The sequence below is a fragment of the Falco rusticolus genome, chromosome 3 (genome assembly GCF_015220075.1).
Source record: "Falco rusticolus isolate bFalRus1 chromosome 3, bFalRus1.pri, whole genome shotgun sequence".
Classification (NCBI taxonomy): Eukaryota; Metazoa; Chordata; class Aves; order Falconiformes; family Falconidae; genus Falco; species Falco rusticolus.
The window spans coordinates 112,190,460-112,206,053 of record NC_051189.1 but is presented as its reverse complement, the minus strand read 5'-3'; the positions used below and the strand labels follow the sequence as shown (position 1 = coordinate 112,206,053).

At 42.5% G+C, this 15,594-nt stretch overlaps 1 protein-coding gene across 29 annotated transcripts in view; it reads left to right on the top strand.

Moving 5' to 3' along the window:
* Positions 1 to 15,485, top strand: part of KIF1B (kinesin family member 1B) — a 96,841-nt gene extending 81,356 nt beyond the window's left edge. For 19 of the 29 annotated variants that reach the window (XM_037378600.1, XM_037378591.1, XM_037378616.1 and 16 more), the window contains 12 exons: positions 688 to 714; positions 3,506 to 3,620; positions 4,185 to 4,318; positions 4,838 to 4,899; positions 5,602 to 5,747; positions 6,121 to 6,360; positions 6,758 to 6,829; positions 7,439 to 7,560; positions 8,358 to 8,507; positions 9,005 to 9,197; positions 9,817 to 9,935; positions 10,742 to 15,485. In XM_037378600.1, the coding sequence (XP_037234497.1) occupies positions 688 to 714; positions 3,506 to 3,620; positions 4,185 to 4,318; positions 4,838 to 4,899; positions 5,602 to 5,747; positions 6,121 to 6,360; positions 6,758 to 6,829; positions 7,439 to 7,560; positions 8,358 to 8,507; positions 9,005 to 9,197; positions 9,817 to 9,935; positions 10,742 to 10,784 (1,423 nt within the window). In that variant the 3' untranslated portion in view covers positions 10,785 to 15,485. The remainder of the gene's footprint in view (positions 1 to 687; positions 715 to 3,505; positions 3,621 to 4,184; positions 4,319 to 4,837; positions 4,900 to 5,601; positions 5,748 to 6,120; positions 6,361 to 6,757; positions 6,830 to 7,438; positions 7,561 to 8,357; positions 8,508 to 9,004; positions 9,198 to 9,816; positions 9,936 to 10,741) is intronic. The other 10 variants (XM_037378613.1, XM_037378611.1, XM_037378619.1 and 7 more) reach the window with 1 other exon arrangement.
* Positions 15,486 to 15,594: the final 109 nt, after the last annotated feature.

Sequence of the window (15,594 nt, the reverse complement as noted above, 5' to 3'; positions counted from 1 at the left end):
TTTGGAGCCCATCTCTGCTGCAGCTGCTGAATGCTGGAGGCGGTATTCCAGGCGCTGAAATGGCCTCTTCCTTCTGTTAGAGGCTTGGACTTTGAATACCACTGCGATATTAAAGGTGGATCCAGGACGCTGCTTCTGCCTGCTGAATCCTTCCTGCCACCTCGTGTCTGCGGCAGGCGCAGGGACAGGGCCTTGGCAGTTACTCTGCCTCCCACTGAGAAGTGGGTGTGTTAGTGTGTTTGAATTAATGGGTCGGTATAACTGGGATGTAAGGGGATTGCTGCTAGTTTCCAGTCTGATTACTATTGTATTTGAAGTTGGAAGGTCCTATACTTTATGTTGTACAGGAATTTCTTGAAATTCCTATATAGCTCTACAGTTTCTATTAGGTTGGCCACTTGGATGAAGGATTAGTGTGAGTGAAGTAAAGTAAAGCTGTTGACCACCTCTTGCCAGAATGCCAAGGTTTAAGCTGTGGGATGAGTGCGTGGCAGGGTGGTGAATTGGAAGTGAATCCCTGGTAAAGGATGTGTCTTACATTTGCTCATTGTCTGCAGACCTGTTTTCTGGTTGGTGTGTTGTGTGTTTTGGGTTTTTTTTAAGTCTACTTGTTCTGTTCCTCTCAGCTGTTGCTTTTCTGTTCTGCTTTTGGCTGCACTAACTGAAGCTCTTTCTATGTTTTTACAGGCTCTTTCTTGATAAGGATATGCCTAGGTATTTTCTGGTTGCTTCCTTTGTACATAAAGCATTCTATTTTCAAGAATCTTTATGTCCCATTTGTCTTGCCCCCACTTCCCTTTTAGCTTTTACTGAATTTTGTTAGCACACCTCTTTGCTCTTGCAGAAGTGGTATTCCTCCTCCTCCTCCTTTGTGTCAGGGGTTTATTTGGGTACAATTCAGTGTGGGACTTGAGAAGGTAAACTTCCCTTCACGTGTAAGAAATAGCCTTCTTGGTTCCGTCTTTCTGATTCTAAAAATGTGCCATGAGAATGTAGTCCCTATTTGTAGCCCTTGCTATTTTCTTCCTTCGTTCTGTATCAAAGAACTAAATTTGGAATTTCTTACTGCCTCTGACTCTGTAATGCTTGCCATGTTTGAAGTACCAAGTCAAGGACTGAATGATTAGGTTACTTGAAATTCCAGCTCTGAATTGCACTGAACAAAAAGCAGTGGCAGCCATGTGACTGGCATTCAACCTCTGTTCTTAGGTTGGATTTGCATCTGAAATTTAACCATGTGGTTGCTACTACTTACTTCACCAGTGTGCAAAGACGCAGAGGTGCAGTAGCTGCTGGGACTGGACTCCTCCTTCACCTTCCAGACCGGGGCATGGCCAGGTGTGCTGGCAGCACAGTCTGGGACAATTTGCACTCTGCTTTCTGTGGTTTGCCTCTTTGAAAAAGAGCAAACTTTAAGTCTTCAGTGCTCTCGGTTCACCACCTCTCACTAATACTAAAATCCACTTAAAAATCAGTCCCAACTACACGTTGGTGCTTTTAACCTGTTTCTCCTGTTTTTCATGCTTCGCTTGTTCTGCACTCCGTTTCCCTCCTTGTGCTATTAGCTATGCTGAAAGAAGTTTGCTCACTCCTGGTTTTTTTTGTCCGCCTCTGTAACTATTCTAGCAAGTTCTGGTTTGGACTAGGCCAGACTCTGTGTTTAACTCCCTGGCTAGACAAAATCCAGTAGAGTAACTGTATTTCAACTGTACTTCAACTTTGTGTTCATGAAAAAGTCATCATTTTGCTGATGAACATCTATATCTGTATTCTCTCTTTGTGATGAGAAGTCCTGGTTGGCAAATGGTGGCGAGCTGATTCAGGGGCCAGGTATGCCGGCTCTCGCATCGGTGAAGAGCCAGTTTACCACATTTTCTTCCACCCAGAGAGTAGATCTGGAGCTTGCTAAAAAAATTGATCCCATACCTAAGACATGATGAAAGACTAAACATAGGGACTCAACACAGATTTGTAAAGGGTTAGAGGACAACCTGTGCTGCTTGCCTAACCTCACCCAAATAAGGATGATTCTGTTACAGTGCTTTGGCAGCTACCAATTACTTCGCCTTCAGAATATTTTTCTCTGTAGCATTTTTAATAGAAGCAGGACATGTAGAAGTAATAAGATTCTTAAATGTGCTACTTCCAATGGAAACAGTATTTAGCAATACTCTCAAATTACACTACTTGACTGCACAGTTCATGGTGTCTCAATGTATTAGCTCAGAATTATGCAACTGGTATCAGGAGAAGGGGTTTCTTGGGAACTCTGTTTGGGATCTTGGTTTCTGATATGTCTGCTCTTGGGCTGTTTGTGATGGTTTTTTGGTTGGTTTTCGTTATTGTTATTTCTTTCTTTCACCCCCACCCTACTTTTTGTCGTTTGTCTTTGGTTTCATTTTCCATTTTTCTGAGTTGGCCTTGGGCATTAGTGCAGAAGCTCTTTGGAGATACAACATTATAAAAAATTAATACACATGACACACTTTCTTGCTTTTAGTACCACATCATTTGGACTCAAAATAGGATGGAAAACCTCAGTGGCAAGGGGCTTTGGGAGGGAAATTTTATAGAGGTGATGAAGAAATGGTATCATCTTTTTGTTATCAGTGTAGAGAAGTGTGCTGTATTCCTGACTAAGGGTATAGGACTTCTTTCCAGAGGAGCCTACGTGAAATCGGTCTTCGCCTGTGAGAAAGGAGAGAGGTCATTTCCCTAAGCTGCTGTTACAAGAGGGGAGAGTGTCATGGTGACTCAAGGGTCTAATGATTTAGCTGTCCTGTGTATGATGCTGTCTCTCACTTTTTTAGGTGTTTTTTTTTTAGTTAACAGATGAACTTTCCTGATTGCGGGGGTAGAGCTGTGGAAACTTCAGCTCCTTTCATTCCATGTACCAAACTGAAGAAATTTCTTACAAAAGTTTGTGTTAGATCTGCAAGTTTTTACTTGAAGCTAGTAAGGGCATAGAAGGAAATCTTTGTCGCTTGAATATAGGACTTAAATTACAATGATTGATAGGTAGGGTTGCTATCAGAAGCTGCTGGATTTGTAAGACTCAGTGTTAGAGGGATCTGTTTTGTTGCTATACATTAGTCCTAAAACATGGTGTAGAATGAGCGGTGCTTATAGAAAAGAACCTTGCCATGCACTCTGGAGGTCCAACTGGGCTGAATTGCACCTGGAGCAATAGAAAGGAATTCTACTGTTTAGAAACACTGTTCTGTAGTGCTGACTTCCCTGTAGTGTTAAGACAGCTTTTGTTCTGTTCTGTATTTACTTTTGACTCTGTTACATGAGTCTTTTTTCATAACAGGCAATGTTCTCTTATGCCATGGTATTTGAGGGTAGAAGTAAGTGATCTTGGGAAAGAAAAGAAGGTCTTTGCTTTTGCTTTTTATTTGTTATCTAAGCCGCTGAGAGTTGTAGTGGATGATGTCAAGAAAAAGATGCTGTACACTGAGGGCTAAGAGGGATGCAGAGGAGCTCTTACTGTATTTTTTTTCAGGACTTTCTATCGGTTTGAAGCAGTTTGGGATAGCTCCTTGCATAACTCCCTTCTCCTCAATCGAGTGACACCGTATGGAGAGAAGATATATATGACCCTTTCTGCTTACCTGGAGGTTAGAGACCTGTGCCTTTCTTTTTGCTTGTGGACTCGAGTATAACTTGAGTTATTTTGAGACAGCAGACAGTATGTAGCCAAGATACTTACCGGACTAAATGATTTTGAATCCTGAAGCCAGTGAAAGTCTTTATTAATTTTCTGAGAACAGGGTGGAAAAATTAATTCACAGTTAGCATCTTGATGTCAAGGTATTACTGCCTTGTACCAAATGTGAAGCGAAACTGGTGATCTCCTTTTCTGTGCCTCGTTTTGTCTATTTTTGTATCTGAAAATCCACTGAAATCAGTGAACGTTGCTGTGTAAGTCCTGCTTATCTTACAAATGCTGGCCTAGCTCTTGGCTTTGCGTGCAAGTCACTGTTCTTTTGTATAGTACAATTCACCCATAAGATGCATTGAGAAATTTGACAGTTCTCTTTCACAGAAACACATGTGAAAAACCTCCACCAAAGACCCAAATAAGAATAAATTTCAAAAAGCTGTCCCCCCACAAGAGGGAAGCAGTATAACTTGGTATAGTTGTCTGCAGCCAGTCATTCATTATTGTTTTTTTCTCTTAGCTTGACCACTGCATCCAGCCTGCTGTTATAACAAAGGATGTTTGTATGGTCTTTTACTCAAGAGATGCCAAGATCTCCCCACCGCGATCACTACGCAATCTCTTTGGCAGTGGCTACTCCAAATCTCCAGATTCGTAAGTTCCAGTTTTGGTATTGAAGTTTTATGTCGGCATATACTTTTTCTCTTAGAGGGCATGGGGAGAATGTAGCTTAGTTTTCTTTATTTCTTCCTTGAAAGTCTACCTACAGTTCTCCAGTCTGGTTTTGAGCATTCTTTGTTGCATTTATTTCAGTAAAACTCTGGTGGCTTTTCTCTTTACTGATCGTTTTTCCGGCCTTCTGACTGAACGGTTGGGAAGAGAGATCCATTGTTCAAACTTGCACATAGACAACCCTGATCTCGACCTGGAATTTACTGCAGCAGCTGCTCTCTGAATCTGATGAGGGGGGTGAGGGGGAACATGGGGGAAAAGCCATTTTTAGAGATCTTGCAGTCTCTCCTGGTTATTTTCTGTCAAGATTAGAATTCAGATGTAGTTCTAACTAAGAACTATACTTGAACTTCTAATTTGGGGACCGGTTTACTAAAGCTAATGCACACAATTTTTGAAGATAATAGGTTTTTCTTTTTCCCTCTGGTTTCTTGTGAACAGCAATCGAGTGACCGGGATCTATGAACTAAGTTTATGCAAAATGGCAGACACAGGAAGTCCAGGTAAGCAGTGACTGGGTGTTCAAGTGATAAATATGAAACATTGCAGAAAATTTCGTAGGTGGAAGAGAGTGATTCTGTGGATCTTCTGTCCTGGTGGGAAGAGTTTCCTGTGTTTCATGGGAACAGTGGCACACTGCTATTGCTTAAAAAACTTAGGCAAGCTTTTACTTTCAACTTGGGTCTGTGTTCACCAGTGGTGAACCAAGGATTCACTGAAAACTTTACGTTTTCTGACATACCAGGAAACTGGACCTTTGTCATAGACTTAGGTTGCATAATACATGGCCTATGACTAACACAGCTGAGACTTGGTTTTGCATCAATGCAGTTTTCTCTTGGTCTTTTGAAGATACTGCTGCTATCTGATGCAAACTTGGTAACTTGGAAGGAATGTAGATTGTGTGGTATCAGTGTATTTTTCCTCTAAGAACTAGCAATTGAAGTTCCTGTATTGAATTAGACTGAACAGGAGTTTGCATTATATCGTGGTCAATGGAAAGTATCTGAATCAAGTAAGAAAGCTGGACTAAATCACATCTTTGGAATGTGTGATTTCTGTCAATGAAATCATTGCCTTGTGTATTTCCAGCCAAACAGACGGGTTGGTACTTCACAGCTTGCTAATTGTTAAGTGTTTCTTAGTGCTAAGCCTCTGGCTGTATTTTTAACGCATCTTATGTTGTTTTTTTTTTAACTGCTTAGGAATGCAGAGGAGGAGGAGGAAAGTCCTGGATACATCTGTGGCATATGTGCGAGGAGAAGAGAACCTGGCAGGTTGGAGGCCCAGGGGTGACAGCCTCATTCTCGAGCATCAGTGGGAATTGGAGAAACTGGAGCTGCTGCATGAGGTGAGTAAAGAAATCGGGGAAGTGAAAGAAAAAGCATAACTGTACCTTTGAATTTGCCTTTAGTCTACCCTCTGTGAGACCTTCTGAGCTGAATGAGTTCCCAGATTGGAGTTTGTTCTCAAAGTCGAGATATAATTAAATTCTCCAACAGAGAAGGTAAGGTGGCAGGTGTGTGGCTGGCTGCTGCATGGAACCTTCAGCTCAGAATCTCAGTGTGTTCAACAAAGGCAGATTCTACTTCTTGTGCCATTGCAAACTCACTTACCTGGGGAGAATGCTCAGTGTATGAATCTTAAAAGAATGCGTAAGAATTCAGTGCCTGTAAAGCAGGCAACATCCTGGAGCAGATGATACTCATTTCTTTCCTTGCTAGGTGGAAAAAACCCGACATTTCCTTCTGCTTCGTGAAAAGCTTGGTGACAGCATCCCCAAGTCCCTGAGTGACTCACTGTCTCCCAGTTTGAGCAGTGGAACCCTCAGTACCTCCACCAGCATTTCCTCCCAGATCTCGACTACAACGTTCGAGAGTGCTGTGACACCCAGTGAGAGCAGTGGCTATGACTCGGCAGATATAGAGAGCCTGGTGGATCGGGAGAAAGAGCTGGCCACCAAGGTATAACATGGGAAAAGCATCACGGGCCTAAACTGAGGTGCCAAAACCAGTTAAAGATTCATGATGAGCTTTTCAGATAGTATGGCGAATATCCAGTGTTGCATGAGTTTCATTTTAATATGCTTTATAATGAAATAATCCATTCTCACTAGCCCGTGCTGGTGGCTGGGTTTGTGCTATGGCTGTACCTCATTCCCCTTCATTAGTAATTCTGTAAATGAAGCTTTGGAAGTGATTATTCCCTTCTGGGATTTTTCACAGCAGCTTAGAATTTGTTTGTTCTTTCCTGAGCTGCTCAATATGTCTTGACAAATTGCCTCATATGTTCAAATTTCCCTGACAATCTAAATGTAAAATTTTTCTCTGTGTTGTTTTTTCGTTTGTCCGTGTCCCTCAGTGTCTGCAGCTTCTTACTCATACTTTCAATCGGGAATTTAACCAGGTGTACAACAGCATCAGTGATTGTAAGGTAAATATTTCATACAATATAATACGCTATATTTGTAGTACAACAGCAGTGTATTTGTGGTCTGTGGAATCTGTTGATAGTATGAAGAGACAAAACACTTCCTGTTAATTTGTTATTTTCAGTCTATTGGAGGCATTTGGCTAGTCAGCATCAGGTTCTGTAGACTGGTGCAGGAATTAGAAATGGTGTGAACTTGGACTGTAGCATAGCTTCTAGTTCATTAGCAGACTGGAAGTGCTCCCACCTTCTGTGTACACTTGCCCTGTGTAAAAGGGTAAACTGGCTCTTTTAGAAATTCTGACTGTAGGCACAGGAGTCACCAAGTTGCAACTGTGTAATCTAATACTCTATTGAGGAAGTCAGGATGTGAACCATCAGAAGTGTAGGAGGTTAACAACAAGCGGTGTCTATAGAAGTGCCCTTGTATTTTCACCCCCAGGTGGGTTTATGATGATTATGTCCAAAAATTTGGAGCAGAGAAATGGCTGATAGGAACACTGATAGGAATTATCTGAGCCTCCCGCAGGCTGAATGCTGTGTGCTGCCCGGGACGGGACACCAGCTGCAGAAGAACCGCCTCTGTGACACCTTGCCTGTTTGTCCTTGTAGCTGTCAGATATTTCCCCCATTGGGCGCGACCCGTCTGTGTCGAGTTTCAGCAGTGCTACCCTCACGCCCTCATCTACCTGCCCTTCTCTTGTGGATTCAAGATGCAATTCAGTTGATCAGAAGTAAGTAATAGGGTGTTAATAGAAAAACGTTACTTCTCGGTGCTTCACAATCTCTTTCCTGTATTTCCTGATTGCATATTTTTCTCCCCCTTTATTCCCTTTCCCTACTTTCAGATATTTCTCTGTATGGCTTCCCTGCCTTATTCTCTACAAATACTCGGTACAATTGTTTTCCCCCATTTTGTTCTTTTGAAGTGTTGTGTATTTTTTCGCTTTTTGCTGAAAGCAGTCAGCTTGTTGTTCCAGTGACCAGTGCATCGTCAGTGTGTAGCGTCCACAAGGTTTTTTCAGTTCTGTTAAAAAACATTATCTTCTAATAACAACCCAAAATAAATCAGTTTGGCCAGTAATCCCTGTTTATCGTTCTCAGCTGTATCTCTAGAAAATATTTTTGATGACATTTGGAAAAACTACTTAATGAAAGATAATGTAACTTGTACCTTCTCAGTTTGACATCCCTGAGAGGAGGCGTGCCAATGTAGTAGTACATTTTACATCAAACCATAGTAAGATGTATTTCTGTGTTGTGACAGTGTTTGGCAAGAGAAACAAGGGACAAGCAGTGGGGAAAAAACCTACTAGCAGTTACAAGTTTTGTTCCATAGATTTCAAGGGAAATGCTATTCAATAGCGTACAAAAGCATCCCAGTGTCATACAAAACAACCTAGACTGGAGGATGAAACCTGTGAGACAGGCAAGGCTGTAAATGCACTTTCAAGTCCATTGTCACATTCAGTTGGTTTGTTGTGACTTACTTTTCTTTCTCCCTTTTTATTTTTTTTTTTTTTTTTTTTAGGACACCAGAAGCAAATTCTCGTGCCTCCAGTCCCTGTCATGAGGTGGAACAGTTCCAGCTAATTCCTGCGGTAGAAACTTCCTGTCTTGCCAGAGCTGGAAAGAATGAATTTCTAAACCTTGTTCCTGATATTGAGGAAATCAGACCAGGGTAAGTTTTCTACTGTTGTGTGATCCTGGCTTCCTGAGAGCTGTCACGGGGACTGCCTGGCACTTGTAGTTTCTTTTGCCTCGTTTGAGGAAGGTAAATGAAACGGGTGATTGCAGAAATGCAGAGTCCTGTGTAATGGAGGCAGGACTGATGGAGGTCATGTTGGCATTTGATCTCTGCAGCACTCATTCCCCACATCCACTTAATGAACAGGATTTCCATTGACCTAAACATACCTGTTACCATCAAAACTGTTGCTGAAGTTCACTGTCGTAGACATCTTTGTGGGTCCTTTTCATCAGACTTTTGCGTTGTTCTTGAAGACAAAATTCAGCTTGCTTGTGGGAGAACTTTTTCATAATACTGTTACGCACAAAACACGCTATGGACCAAGAATCTTATGCAGTGTTTTGCAGCTAATACGGATACTTGGGTGCCTTATTTAGGGGACAGTGTATTCCTGTTTATTTGTGGGTTTGTTTTGGTTTGTTTTCCAGCTCTGTGGTCTCAAAGAAAGGATACCTCCATTTCAAGGAGCCACTTTCCAGCTCCTGGGCCAAGCACTTTGTGGTGGTTCGCCGTCCCTATGTTTTTATTTACAACAGTGACAAAGATCCTGTAGAAAGAGGACTCATAAACTTATCCACAGCTCAGGTGGAATACAGCGAGGATCAACAGGCAATGGTAAAGGTCAGTCTGAGATCTGTTGTTTATTTACCCACAGAACAGGATCACTGCAGGTAGTAGTGCACCCATACCATCCTGTGCATCATCTCTGGTCAGAGATGTCTTTGTCTTGGAGGATGGCTGGCATCTGATGGCTCCGCCCACAAGGTCGCCAGTTTGTTCAGGGTTTCTTATGTTTTGGATGCAGCTGTACAAGAGACTGAGACTGCTGTGACGCTGCATGTTTGCTTTAGTGAGCATGTGTGGGTACCACCACCCTGTGTGTTTGGTTTTTGCAGTTTCCTTTTTGTGTGGTGTTTTGGGGTTGTGTGTTTTGTTTTGTGGGTTTTTTTTTTTTTTTTTACACAAACAACAAACCCAACACACACAAACATCCTGCAAGGAATCAGGTTAACTTTACTGGTTAAAGTCCACACTTGTGAGTTAAAACTGTATTTTGTAAAAGACGTCCCTTTTGACCGTCTAATGTTATCCTGGAAATGAGCAGTGGAGCTTAAATGAAAGACCTTAGGTCTGGTGGTTTTTAGGAATGTGACGCAGCAAATTCTTCCTCACGGAGGGAGTGTGCATCAGCATCTGTGCTTGGAGGCTTCAGCATTTTAAATTGTCCTTCATGTTCCAGACACCCAACACGTTTGGTGTATGCACGAAGCATCGTGGGGTCCTGCTGCAGGCCATCAACGACAAAGACATGAATGACTGGTTATATGCCTTCAATCCACTTCTTGCTGGCACGATACGGTGAGAGACAGATCATGGGTGGGCAATGTGCAAAGCATAAAGGTAGTGCGATAGTTTGTCACAGAATTTAATCTTGTTCGAAGAATTTGACAAGACAGGTGAAATGAAGGAGGGACAAGGGCGCACAACAAGAAAAAATAGAAAATTGAACAAGCCCCATATTTCAGGGCATGCAGCGCCTGTTGCACTGGCTTGTGACGTTCTTAACAAACGTATCCAGTTTGAACATGTGTGGTATGCTTCATGTAGCACTACCTTTGGAGGCTGCAAAATGGTTTTCTTGTATTGCTGTTTTACAAACTTATAAAGCTTCTTGCTACCTCTGTGCAGACGGGTCTGGACTGCCTTTTCATTGTGTTGATGGTGAGCTGGAGTAGAAGTTCTCATTTCCTTCCCTTCTTCAAACTTCTCTAGAAGCCTTCCCTTTAACACAGGTCACAGACATCCCCTACTTGCTATCTTCCTACTCTACTACTGTCTTCTACTCTGTCTTACTATGCTACGGTAGCTCTTCCTTTCAATAAAAAAAAAAATAAATTAAAAGCTAAGCTATTACTATAGAGCATCAAATAATATTGTCACAATGCAGTCCTTAAAAGATCCCATCTTCCTTTAAAGGAGCACAGCAGGAGAGTGAGAAGTCTTTCTCATTTCAGCCCTTGATACATTTTCCTTTCTAAACATATGGAGTAAACTAGGACTATATGAAAGGATTTAAAAAAAAAAAAAGTGGACAAACTGTGGGGAGGGAAGAAAAATAAACTTCCTGAATTCAACAAATATTTTTCTACTTCTCTCTTGCACAGGTCAAAACTGGCTCGAAGACGCACGGGCCAGCTGAAGTACTGAGTCCATGTAATGTTCTCATCTGTTCTCCTCACTCACCTTCTGATAGACTAAGTGTTACCTCTCATTTTCTCTTTGTGATTCTTGACAGTTTCTCTTGTATGTAATCCTGTGGCTTAACATCCCCTACCTTCCCAACTCCTTCAGCACATTTTCTAGGCATTCTAACCCTACCTTGTTTCTTTTCACTTGTACTGAGAATCGTACTAGTAGCATGTGGCCAGACAAAAAGAAAGAAAAAAAAAAAAATCAAAAAACGCCCGAGTGATTATGCACGACTAAAAAGAAGAAAAAAAAAGTGTGGGTTTTTTTTTTTCTTATAACAATTGTTTTCCCATTTCAACTGACCTTTTGGTGTCTGTCCCACTGTCCATTGTTGTCTGTCTAGACTGCTGCAGGTTTTTCATTCGATTTGTGACTTGGCAGTAGTCGTTGGTTCCCTCAGGGCAAAGTTCTAATGCCAGGGAAAGATAACTTCTCCTATGTAGACATTACCCAGACAGGAACTGCAATAGCTCCTCAGGCTTTCTGGATCCAGCCTCTAATTTAAACTCTGTGGAAAGCTGATATTGGACAAATCTATCTGGGCAGACTGAGTTTTGGACTTGGTGCAAGTTTTTGAGTTTGCAGGGTCCAACAGGCTAAGGCATGAGCTGGAAAAAGGTAGGGACCAAACTGAGAACGGCTGGCTGGAATAATCTGTCTTAAAACGCTTGCTGTGGGGTTGCGGGTGCACAGTGCTTGGCTTTAACTCTTTCCCGAAGCACTGACACTCCCTGCTCCACCTCTGAACTGAGCTGGGGAGACGGAACTCGTGCTGATGTGAGGAAACATAAACCACATCGCTGAAATGTTAGGTACAGTCCCTGAAGTTCTAGATGCTCAGCCTTGTGTTTGGCAGATGGAGAGTGTCATTACAGGGAAACAGAAGTGTGGCCGTTCCCCAGAGCTCCTTCGGGAGATCAGCGCAGGAGGGCAGCGTCTCCTCATTCCGCTTTTAGTCCTGACCCCCAGCTCCTATGGGCGCAGTTCTCGCCTCTAGTGGAAGAGACTGACAGCTGTCATCGGTACGTCAGGATAGGCTGCTCTACCTTCGTGTGTCCACCCCCGCTCTGCAGCACGCCGGTGACACCCCATCTGTTGGTGGGGAAAGCATCCTCTGTCTGCAGAACACTCCCCAGGCCTTGCACTTGCAGTGTTCTCCAGGGAACAGCAGGACGTTTTCACTTCTTCTGGAATAACTTTTGAATGTTTCCTGATTTCTCTGCTACAATTTTCATCAGCTAAAACCCCCCAGTTAGTTTTAAGTTCAGAATTAATCCTTCCTGGAGGATGTATCAAGTGGACTCTGGTCCTGGTTGGTGGGGTGGAATAGTTGGCGGCTTGGAGATGAGCTGGGTGGTGTTGGTTCTTGACCTCCGGTGTAGTTCTCCTTGTGGCTGAAGTTTTGGTCCTTGCCCTGCGAAGGGAAAGCAGGATGAATTTTTGTTCTGAGCAGTGAGCTCCTCTCCCTTGGTTAGGTTCAGGGAGGCTGGGGAGGGGGTGGTGGTTCTTTTTCCTTTGGCTGTGCTTCGGGCTGCTGTGCTGCGGTTTGTTGCCTTGCCTTGGGCACCGAGAGGGCTGGCTGTGGGCCTGGGGAGCACGCGGGGGTGTTAGCCTGCGTTCCGCCTCAAGGGAGAGGTACAAGGGCTTCGCTCCGCTGTGACGGTCCCACATCTGGGCACACTCCAGCTCAAGAGAGTCAGTTTGATTTGGCTCCATCAGCAGGTCACGTCACACATTGGAAATTCTGTGGCCAAAAGCGCGCGTGGGACTGGCATCAGCTGAGCAGTTTTTTAGCTTTATGGGGTTTTTGTTCTCCAAAGTGCAATGCATAATGAGGCCTCCTAAAAGCACAGTTGGTGAAGGAGCAGGGAGATGGAGTCTGACACTTGCTAGGACATACCTTTATATATTTTGCAATAGTACTGAAGCTAAAGCACTTGCTCATGCGATCTCCTGTGGTCCTCTGGTTTATTTCAGAACTGGAATCCAAAGTGAGGGAGCATCCTGGGGACCCGGGAGCGTAATGGCAATGTTCTTTTGGTGGTTTTTTTTTTTTTTCTTCTTTCTGGTTTTGTCGTGTTTAATTGTGTGTGACTTAATACAGTGGTAATGTTCCTTTTGTTATGCAATGGATGATAATGCACTTCCAGTGTGCGGATAAGTAAGACTGCTAGTGCTGCAGGAGGGCTCCTCAAGCTGGAGTTAAGCTGATCTCAAGAATTACCTATTTCGAGCACTAAGTTGTTGCTGCCATCACCACTGTTTGTAATGAAAGTGGAACCAGTTTGAGGAGACGTAGCAATTTAGGTGGAGGCATTTTGTAACACACTGAGAGCATTTTAATTTTTATCTTTTTCTTTTTTTAACTAGAAGAAAACTAGTTTGCTAAGTCTTTGCTTTGGATAAGCCAGAAAATTGACTAAGGGGATATAGGCATTGCATAAAAACATGATTAAGGGATCTTCCTTTAAAAGTAGGAAGAGACAGATGCTTATTTTATTCAGAGCTGGAAGTGTTACAGCCGTGTTGCGTAAATGTTGCTCTTCTATCTAAAGACTCCGAGCAGCTTCTGATGATTTGGTGTCTAGGTGGATAACAGATCGTCAGAAGAGCAAAATCCTGTTTTCAAGCATCGGTATCTCTTAAAGCTGCATAATCTGTGACAAAACAGGTTGCTGTTGTGTGGAGTTCAAATGGGCATGTTACTGTTTGCAGGTCTGACACAAGGGCACACAGTTACAGTTTTTCACCAATTACTGAAGCCTACTTTGAGACATCGGTTTCCCTGCTTAAAACTGGACTGAAATAAATTCAAGGTTTCTTTAAAAGGATAACCAAGTGGATTTCCATTCACTGTAAAGCTTTTTTTTGATCTAGCCCAACATGTTAGAAATCTCTTTTTAGCAACAGAAAGCAAGCAGGGGAAAATGTGATAAGCTGCCTCCTCTTGACGTTGAAAAACCCGCTCCTGGTTACTCGCTGCGTGTGTGTGCAGTCCTGGAGTCAGACAGCTCTGGGGACGCGGCCGCTGGAGACGAGGCACGGTGCTGTGGGCCTGCCAGCCCGCCGAGCACAAGCACTGGTAGTAAATTTGACAGGCATTCCTTGGAGAGAGTCAGTGCGAAGCTGTGCCATAGCTTGGGTTTTTATGTTCCTCACTGAAAGGAAGGAGCAAATGATCTTTTTTGTCCGTTGAAAATTATGTTGTTGGTCTTGGAGGTTCCTGGATATTTTAAAACTAAACTAAACTTCCTATACTGTATTTTAGAAATGCACTTTAAGTACCTTTTTAAAGAAGATTCCTGTATTCTGGGATGCAGAAGGGAAGGGAATGTTATTTCCAGACTGAGAAAGGGTGGGGTTTGGTTTTTTTTTTTTTGGTCGGTCCTTATTATATTATAGTCCTTATTACTGATTAGCAAAAAGGTATTTCAAAGCAAAGACTTTACTTTTTGCTGCTTGTTATCTAATTTACAGGGATTTATTTTTATGTAATGTATTGTATATTTATACATCTGTAATTAATTGCACATTAGATAAGAGGATTAGCTTTGGTATAACACCCATTGGTACTATACAGTCAACTAATACTGCCTATGCATACGCATCTTCCTGGTACTCTCGCGCAGCCTTAGTTTGTGTTAGTTTATACCGTGGTGGGTGTTTTTGTTGGAGATGCAGCTGTTACCCTGCTGCTGGAGGAAGGATAACGGTGCTGCTCTGGAACGGTTGGCGGAATGTACGTTAAGTGGGTCTCTGACATGTATGCATTGCATCTCTCCATTGTAGTTGTTAACCCCAATGTGTGGTCTGAACTGTACTGTATGTAGCAGGAATGTATTAATTTTGTGCTTCCTTGTTTAAAAACATCAGCTGTTCAAGAACAGGATTGACTTTTTTGTTCAGAAGGCCATTTATGCGTTCTAAGTATTTGAAATCAAAACTAGTCCAACACTAACCAGATGGATGTGTCCAATGTTATTTGGAACAGTTTTTAAATTGCCGGGCTCAGCTGTGTATTCAGAAAACCGAGGGTACGGAGCTCCCAGGTCTTCGGTTCTTCATGTTGCCATGTTAATGGCCTGATCCTGAGCAGCACCCAGTACCTCTGGCTCGCCTTGAAACCGGGGACTAGAGGCAGAGGGAGTCTCAAAAGATCAGCACTTCCCAGGATCAGTTCTTAATTTTCCACTCCGCTTGTTCTTACTTCACGTGTAGTTGATTAAGGTTCTTGAATTGGGACGTTAGACATGCTGTTGCACTGAAATACATACTTTTTTAATTGCGGTCCCCATCTCCCTGTTCAATCTGTCTGTACACTAAGTATACAAGGTATATGCTGTATAAGTGGCCTTCTTGAACAAATCTCTTTGCAAACTGACTTCATCCCAGCAAAGGAGTGTATCAGCAACACTGTACATTAATTTCAGGTTTTCGTTTTCTTATTTTATTTTGTAAATATATCCGATATTTGGAGCTTGAGTATACAAAATGTAAATATAGTTCATGTATTTGTACTAATTCTGATCCATTTGCTGTATAGCCTTAGGTGTGCAATGCAGGTATCTAACTGTGTATGGTAACCTTGCACCACTGAATTGTTAGTGAACGAGGTGAAACAATAAAGGTACAACCCAACCAGTGCATTAGCAGATACAACATGTACTCCTTTTATTATGATTTAATTACTGGGACCTTATAATGATCACTTGTTTTCAAAACCTGTCCTGAATAAGCTTACTCTTTTGTGAAATTTGCCTCAGCTGTT